Source organism: Triticum dicoccoides, chromosome 6A, assembly GCF_002162155.2.
Source record: "Triticum dicoccoides isolate Atlit2015 ecotype Zavitan chromosome 6A, WEW_v2.0, whole genome shotgun sequence".
In the NCBI taxonomy this organism is placed as follows: Eukaryota; Viridiplantae; Streptophyta; class Magnoliopsida; order Poales; family Poaceae; genus Triticum; species Triticum dicoccoides.
Genome location: NC_041390.1, coordinates 24,309,526 through 24,318,088, shown reverse-complemented (window position 1 = coordinate 24,318,088; position 8,563 = coordinate 24,309,526). Strand labels below are relative to the sequence as shown.

The following is an 8,563-nucleotide window of genomic DNA, read 5'->3' as shown; positions in this document are numbered from 1 at the left end:
GGCAATCTCATTTGTGATGAGAGCAAGCCTAGAGTACATTTCAGCGACACCTTCACCATCCTTCATTTTGAAATTGTCAAGTTGACTTTGAAGCACATCCAATTTGGATTCCTTGACGGAGTCGGTACCTTCGTGCATATCAATCAAAGTGTCCCAAATTTCCTTTGCATTCTCAAGACAGCTGATTTTGTTGAATTCTTCGGGGCACAATCCGTTGAAGAGAATATCACAAGCTTGAGCATTGTATTGCAACATCTTCAGCTCATCCGCGGTAGCTTCACGGGTTGGTTCTCTCCCATCACAGAAGTCACCTTGCAAACCAGCACACACAATAGCCCAAATGGCGGGGTTATGTCCAAGAATATGCATTTTCATTTTATGCTTCCACTAGCAAATTTAGTACCATCAAAGTAAGGACCTCTACGGTGATAATTTCCCTCGCTAGACGCCATACTCTCCTAGGTTGTGAAACCAAGGCTATGACCACCAAAAGCTATGGAAATCAAAGCAAATGGAGACCAAAGCTCTGATACCACTTGTAGGATCGAAAGTATGTCTAGGGGGGGTGATTAGACTACTTGACCAAATAAAAACTTAACCTTTTCCCAATTTTGGTTCTTGGCAGATTTTAGCTATTTTAGGACAAGTCAAGCAATCATCACACAATTCAAGCAAGCATGCAAAGAGTATATTGGCAGCGGAAAGTAAAGCATGCAACTTGCAAGAATGTAAAGGGAAGGGTTTGGAGAATTCAAACGCAATTGGAGACAAGAATGTTTTTCCCGTGGTTCAGATAGGTGGTGCTATCCTACATCCACGTTGATGGAGACTTCAACCCACGAAGGGTAACGGTTGCGCGAGTCCACGGAGGGCTCCACCCACGAAGGGTCCAGGAAGAAGCAACCTTGTCTATCCCACCATGGCCATCGCCCACGAAGGACTTGCCTCACTAGCGGTAGATCTTCACGAAGTAGGCGATCTCCTTGCCCTTACAAACTCCTTGGTTCAACTCCAAAATCTTGTCGGAGGCTCCCAAGTGACACCTAGCCAATCTAGGAGACACCACTCTCCAAGAAGTAACAAATGGTGTGTTGATGATGAACTCCTTGCTCTTGTGCTTCAAATGATAGTCTCCCCAACACTCAGCTCTCTCTCACAGGATTTGAATTTGGTGGAAAGAAGATTTGAGTGGAAAGCAACTTGGGGAAGACTAGAGATCAAGATTCATATGGTAGGAATGGAATATCTTGGCCTCAACACATGAGTAGGTGGTTCTCTCTCAGAACATATGAGTTGGAAGTGTAGATGTGTTCTGATGGCTCTCTCCATGAATGGAGAGGAGGTGAAGGGGTATATATAGCCTCCACACAAAATCCAACCGTTACACACAATTTACCAATCTCGGTGGGACCGAATCAACAAACTCGGTCAGGCCGAAATAGTAAACCTAGTGACCGTTAGAGATTTTCGGTGGGACTGACATGCAACTCGGTAGGACCGATTTTGTTAGGGTTAGGGCATAACGTAATCTCGGTGAGACCGATTACACAAACTCGGTGAGACCGATTTTGGTAATTAGCTAACCAGAGAGTTGGTCAGGCAAACTCGGTGGGACCGATTTGCTCTTTCGGTGAGACCGAAAAGTTACAAAAAGGAAACACTGAGTTTACATTGCAATCTCGGTGGGACTGATCCGCTCTTTCGGTGAGACCGAAAAGTTACGAAAAGGAAACAGAGAGATTACAATCCCATCTCGGTGAGACCGAGATCCCTATCGGTAGAACCGAATTGCTAGGGTTTGGCAATGGCTATGACAAGTGAAACACGGTGGCGCCGGATTGAAAGAATCGGTAAGGCCGAGTTTGGCTTTGGGTTTAGGTCAAATGTGGATATGAGAAAGTAGCTGAGGATTTTGGAGCATATCATTAAGAACATGAAGCAAGAGGCTCATTAAGCAACACCTCATCCCTCCTTGATAGTATTGGCTTTTCCTAAAGATTCAATGTGATCTTGGATCACTAAAATATAAAATGAAAAGTCTTGATCTTGAAGCTTGAGCCAATCCTTTGTCCTTAGCATTTTGAGGGTTCCACTTTCACCATCCATGCCATGCCAATCATTGAGCTTTTCTGAAATGATCATCTTGGAATAGCATTAGCTCAATGAGCTATATGTTGTTATGAATTACCAAAACCACCTAGGGATAGTTGCACTTTCAATCGTATTCTACTCAGTTGGATTTCAAGAACACTGCAACCCCTTAACTCAACCAAGAAAATGTTAAAATCCGTAGTTGCCTATTCACCCTCTCTCTAATCAATATTTTTTATCCTTCAAAAAGTGAAACATGTGATCTGGCTTACTCATTGAATCAACGAATTTTCACGTACATACATGTTACCCTTGTGGAAAAAAGGTGTTGGCTTGAAGTTCCGCTTCTTGGGTGATAGCCCCACGTTTGACCACTTGGTGCATGTGTGTGTGCGCGCGCGCGCGCACGCGACACTTATTGTTAGGTTCCACGTTGTTTTGCTGTGGATTTAGTAAATGGTGATAGGCTTTGAAGATGTTGGCGCTCATCAGATCCTAGTGGCCCTCAAGTTTACCCTTCTCTTTTCCTTATTTTGTAAGCCAAATGCTTTGGCATTGATACTCGAAAGTCGAAACCATTCAACAATATATGGTAGTGTGCATTCAAATATGTAGAGATTGGAAACTTTGCCTTCCTTCTTGGAATTTTTTTTTCTAGGAGGCGTCGTATAACTTTCTATTTAGAAAAAAATGCACACACAAAATTTCAAAATTTTGTTCCTTAGCGATGAAATAAAATTACTAAATAGTAAAAAAATCATGGAAAACACGGGAATACTATTATTGGATTATCCTTTGATTCTTGAAAGTCCTTTAGAGGCTCCTGCTTCGGGGGTGCCACCCTGAGAATTCATTTATCTTTTCTAGATTTTTTCCGAAACAATAACTTTGACTACTGCGCATAACCCAACCAAGAGAAATTTCCGGGATGAACTGATAAAAATGTAACAAACTGCGCTGATGCGCGTGCGAGCACTAGCTAACCTATTTCCAAAATGTAGATGAAGGTAATGCATCCAAGTCCAACATCATCACGAAAATATAGATGAAGGTGCACATGCACAAGGTGGGGAAGCTAGCTAAACAAGCAACAAACATGATGTCTCTGCACTGTTGCCTCATCAGTTCTTGTTGGAGAAAGCGCCAGTTATTTCTCTCAGCTAGTGTCCACGCCATATGGGCTCGATCAGTTCGCTCAGAGGAGCCAGCTCTGACCTATCGATTAACTCAAATTCCTGCCAAAAAAGTAGTGCCGGCAATAAGTATTGTGATGATCGAACCGCACAAGATGTAGCAAGTGGTGAATAAACGCTATGGAATAATAGTTCTACTAATCATGATGAAGCAATCTCAACCGACAAATTCTAGTCGATAGGGTGATCAACAAAACCATCATAATTTGTCGTTAATGTTTGTAGTGTGCTTCCTAAGAATATGCGGGATGTGTTTGTGTGCATAATGATTGATCACAGCTTCCAAAGCAGTAATCAAAATCAAAATATTGAACGCCGGAAAAATATTAGAATACAGAATCATGGAACCAAACTACCAAGGAAACTAACTCCCTTATTTTGCATTATATGATAATGTAGATATGAGAGGTTGGCACTAAAGGCATGAAGTTGGGTGGTTACCGTTGTGAAGAGCACAAAGTGCTTGAAGCAGGTGTTGAGATGCGCTTCTTCCTGGAGCTTGAGAATCATCTGGAAATGTGAGTGGTATATGTGGGCATACACCCTGAACAGACGCTTGAAGATGGTCTTGGCGACGTCCCGGAAGTTTGGAGGGAAGGGAGCCCCTGTTGGCACCACAGGTTTCCACCAGAGTATATGATTAGACCGGGTCATTTTTTAGCACTCTTCATCGATTACACCAAAAATAATAATCAGTTACCAAGCTTTTGAGGGAAGATGGATTCTTCGTCGAGCTGGGATTCGATCCAGTCCATCAGGTACTCGACATACTTCGGTGCAGATACTTCAATAGGCCTCTTGATCTTGACTCCATCAGCCCACCTGTACTCATACCTGTTTGATGAAGAATCTTATCATTAAGTTCGGAGTGTGACACGAAGCATATAAGATATTTTTGGTTGTCCCATATTAGTTGTCGCTCAAACAGATGTATTTAGCACTGAAACACGTCTAGATGCATCCGTTTCAGTGATAAATAATATGAGAAAAATGGAGCATATGCTTTGAAGATTTGAAGGAATTAATGTACTTTGGACCGGCTGACATGGTGGGGCAGGTAGCGGGCGTGCAGAACTCCATGAGGGTGCCATACAGGAGGCTCACTTGGTTGAAGAAGTCGACAGCTGGAGATGGAGGTCGTCAGAAACTAGCAAAACTTTCAGCTGATCAACTAGGCATGTACAATGATGGCATATGGATACATATGCCCCATAAAAATAATAATTTGAGGCATCTACATTAACTTTTTCCCTCCAATGCAAGCTATCATTAGTGGGCCTCATTAAGAAATAGAAAATAAAGAGTCTAGTACACATGCATCTCTACTTTTCACTCAACCTTTTCAGTTTTTGTCACTGGACCACATTTTTTCTGTTTAAGCACCCGCCTCTTGAAGAGGATCCCGCTTCCCTATCCGAACCTACTTTACGTTATATCCGATCCTACATGGCATGCAAGGCATCACCTTGGGGCTATGCATTGTACATGCCCTAAAACGGCAAGCAACAACTGTTTCAGAAAGAGAAAAAGTGCAAGAACTCACTGTTGACAGCGAGCCACTCGTTGAGATCCTCTCCGACAGGCAGGCGGACCACCTCTCGCGGACGAGGATCCCCTGCCGTGGCCAAGCCTACCTTTGAGTCACTGACACACGGGTCCCACAAAGCATGGGGCCCACCTGTCAGTGACTCAAAGGCAGGGTATGGCAGGGATTGCAAAGTCAGAGGATCCACGTCCACCTCTCGTAGGTTACCGCTGCCGAGGGTCGCGTCGATGTGCCTCTTCAGCTTCATGCACTGCGTACGTACAGTCCAAATATGATGATTAGATTGGTAACTGAACTTCTTTTTCTGGGTCGAGCATGTGGATAATGACAGAATGCATGCAGTTATATGTATAGCTGGCTGTGTGCATCAAAATTATGCAGAGGCGGGGGGTTTCAACCTCGTTTTCAGGAAAAGGAAAGAAAATACTATATAGAGCTGGCAGTCCAAATCATTAATTCTTCCTCATCATAGCAGGCAGTCCTCCAACTGAATCGAGTCCATGTTATTCAGTTGCAGGTAGCCAGAGCTAGATAATCTAAGAGATTCAAAATCCTTTTGATGAATTTGGACAAAAATTGACCAATGTTTGTCGAAGTTGCTACAAAAATGTTTGATCCTGCAACTTGCTACGTACCTTGTCCCTCGCTGGAGCACTCTTCTTGGGCCTGAACGTCCTCTGGTTCCTGCGAGCCAATCGAAACACCAAATCAAAAATTTAGGATCCTCTGACAAGTAGAGAATTAACCAAGAGCCAGAAAAGCAAACAGAGACATGAGAAGAAGAACCCAAAGAAACAAGAAACTAAAACAGCAATCGAAGATGGAATTTGATTCATTCTCGCGTCTTCACCTGCTGCTGCGACCGAAGAGGCTCTGCATGGTTCAACGTCGAAGGCCGCCGCCAGATAGATGCCAGAGGAAACGACGGCGACTGCGGAGCACTCGACAAGGACAGAGGATTGACCCGAGGGAGGGAGCTTTCCGAGCTCTGACGTCTACCTGAACCCCACATATATATGGGTACCGACGACGTACGCCGAGAGAAAGAAATAAGAGAGACAAGGAGCTAGGCTGGCGACGACGGAGGGAGGGGCGGTGGTGGGTGTGGGTGGCTGGCGCCGTGAGTGCGTGCGGTGCATCCGTTACCGTTTTGGGCTGTGCGTTGGCTGTTATCCACTGATTACGTCCTGCTAGCTGTGCGCTGATCTGCCGCCTTTGATGGTTTTCCGCTTGCTCCAATCCTGCCTTGTTGGTACTCATTCAGCGACAGCTAGCTATACCCGGCCTTTCCATATAGGTGACCTCAGCCCCTCCTCCATGCGTTTTTTTCTTTCTCGCCAGCCTTTTCTTTTTTACACAAACACAGTACAGACACAAACACATTAAATACTTGTACAAAACAGGACACGGAATGCATATACCCGGTTTTTATTACTAGACTCCCGGTACAAATCACGACTTCGCCGGTTTCGGCCAATCAGCTACCTACCCCCTCCCCATAATGACTTGGGAGTATTCTCAGAGCATCTCCAACAGCCGCGCTAAACGCCGCGCGCAAAAAACCTGTTTGCCGCGTGCGCTTCGGTTGGTTTAGCGCGCCCGCCTGCGCTGGCTCCAGCAGCCGCGCTATAATGCAGCGCGCGCCGCTCCAGCAAAGCATAAAAATACAGCGCGCGCGCCGTACAAACCACATATACATGTATTATGACCAAAAATGATCAAACAAACAAAATAAATCAACAATAAATAGTTCAATTTCGTTATCATTACAACTCAAACAAATAGTTTATCGTTCAGTACAACAAATGCAATAAACACAACAAATAGTTCATGAACAATACAATGTCGAATGCAGATATCATCATGCTCTTTGCCGTCCATGTCATGCCCACCACTCTTCAATCAAATCATTCTGAAGTTCATTGTGCGTTGCGGGACGCCGAATGGCATGATAGGAGGCAATAAAACGGGCTACCCTTTCAGCCCTCCGTCGCACTCGCACGAGATATCCCAAGAGCTCATACTGTGAGTAGTCTAAATCTTGGCCACGCTCATTCTCGATGATCATGTTGTGCATGATCACACAAGCGTGCATGATGTACCAAAGCATTTTTTGATCCCAAAATCTAGCCGGTCCTCTCACAATAGCAAATTGGGCTTGCAAAATCCCAAATGCTCTCTCCACATCTTTTCTAGCCGCCGCATGAGCATTGTGGAAGTCAAGATTTTTCTTACCTCCCGGCTTTTTCAACGGCTTCACGAAGGTTTGCCACTTTGGATAGATGCCATCCGCTAGATAATAGCCATAGTTGTACGTACGGCCATTTGCTACAAACTGCACCGGTGGCAACTCACCGTTTGCAATCTTATTCATCAGTGGTGATCGGTTGACAACATTGATGTCATTCAAAGATCCAGGCATTCCAAAGAATGCATGCCAAATCCAAGTCTCCTGATCGGCCACCGCTTCAAGGATTATAGTGGAACCCTTTTTTTTGGCCGTGGAATTGCCCATGCCATGCCTTTGGACAATTCTTCCAACTCCAATGCATGCAATCTATTGAGCCAAGCATGCCAGGAAAACCGCGAGCTTTGTTCATCGCCAATAGCCTTGCGACGTCTTCAGCATTGGGAGATCTCAAATACTCCTCGCCAAACACTTGCACAATTTCCACTGCAAAGCGCTTGACACACATGATGACTTGGCTCACCCATAGCCAAGTGATCATCAACAAGATCAGCCGGTATACCGTATGCCAACATATGCAAAGCGGCTGTCACCTTCTGAAAGGTGCTATGCCCGAGCTCTCCGGCGGCATTCCTCCTTTGCTGAAAAAAACGGTCATGGCTCGCTAGTTTCTCTACAATGCGCCTGAACAACTCGGTGCTCATCCTAAACCGGCGACGAAAATACGACTCGGGGTATATGGGATTCTCCGCAAAATAATGCCTGATCAATCTGTTGTGGGCATCGATCCGATCCCTCCAAATTTTCTGCCGACCCATAACCGAACCACCGTGCTTCGGTTTTTTTATATGCATAGGTAGGATCATTGCAAGATCCTCCTCCTCTTCCATATCAAATTCTTCTTCGGAAGAATCATACGACGAACTCATCTACAATGTTCAATACTATACTATAAAAACTACAATTCAAAACATGCATCAAATTCATGAAGTTTGAGCAATACATACCTTGTAGGCGTTTTGTCAAACACCTTGCGGGCGCAGCGCGGCAGCAAGCGCTCGGGCGCTGTTCCTCGGACGACGGAGGCGCGCGAGCGCCGGCGGGACTAGGAGGGGATGGGGCGGAAGCGCGGGCGCGCGGGGATAGGCCGGGGAAGCCTGAACGGTCGCCGGGGGGCGCGGGCAGCGGCGGCGGCGCGGCCGGACGGGGGGTGGAAGTGGGAGAGGAAGTACGGGCGCGAGCGCTGGAGTGTGCCGCGCGCTGCAGCGGGCGCCCGAAATACACCGCGCGGCTAAGTGTTTTCGACCGTGCGCCCAACCCGTTATAGCGCGCACGCCGTTTTTGCGCGCCCGCTGGAGCGACCCGCCGCGTTGCGCGCGCGCTAAAACGGCCTAATTTGCGGCGCGGCGCTAGTTTAGCGCGGCTGTTGGAGATGCTCTCATGACACTCTCTCGATGCCTATTTGCTCTCTCTCTCTCTCTCTCTCTCTCTCTCTCTCTCTCTCTCTCTCTCTCTCTCTCTCTCTCTCTCTCTTCGGAGGTACCA

The 8,563-nt window shown here is 46.1% G+C and overlaps 1 protein-coding gene across 1 annotated transcript; it reads right to left on the bottom strand.

Annotated features, from left to right (window-relative positions):
* Nucleotides 1-3,036: 3,036 nt before the first annotated feature.
* Nucleotides 3,037-5,821, bottom strand: LOC119319061 (MOB kinase activator-like 1A). Its single transcript, XM_037593579.1, has 7 exons — nt 5,681-5,821; nt 5,466-5,514; nt 4,828-5,080; nt 4,315-4,408; nt 3,985-4,118; nt 3,726-3,889; nt 3,037-3,326 (listed from the first exon to the last, which is right to left on the bottom strand). Exons 1-7 carry the CDS (start codon nt 5,707-5,709, stop codon nt 3,252-3,254), a joined length of 798 nt encoding a protein of 265 aa, XP_037449476.1. The 5' UTR covers nt 5,710-5,821; the 3' UTR covers nt 3,037-3,251.
* Between the last annotated feature and the right edge of the window lie 2,742 nt (nt 5,822-8,563).

Bases quoted from the DNA above. Each gene is read 5' to 3' on its own strand.
- LOC119319061 (XM_037593579.1), bottom strand. From the start codon at position 5,709: ATGCAGAGCCTCTTCGGTCGCAGCAGCAG. The intron at 5,515-5,680 runs GTGAAGACGCGA...ATTGGCTCGCAG, and splicing joins CTCTTCGGTCGCAGCAGCAG to GAACCAGAGGACGTTCAGGC. The intron at 5,081-5,465 runs GTACGTAGCAAG...GTACGTACGCAG, and splicing joins GTGCTCCAGCGAGGGACAAG to TGCATGAAGCTGAAGAGGCA.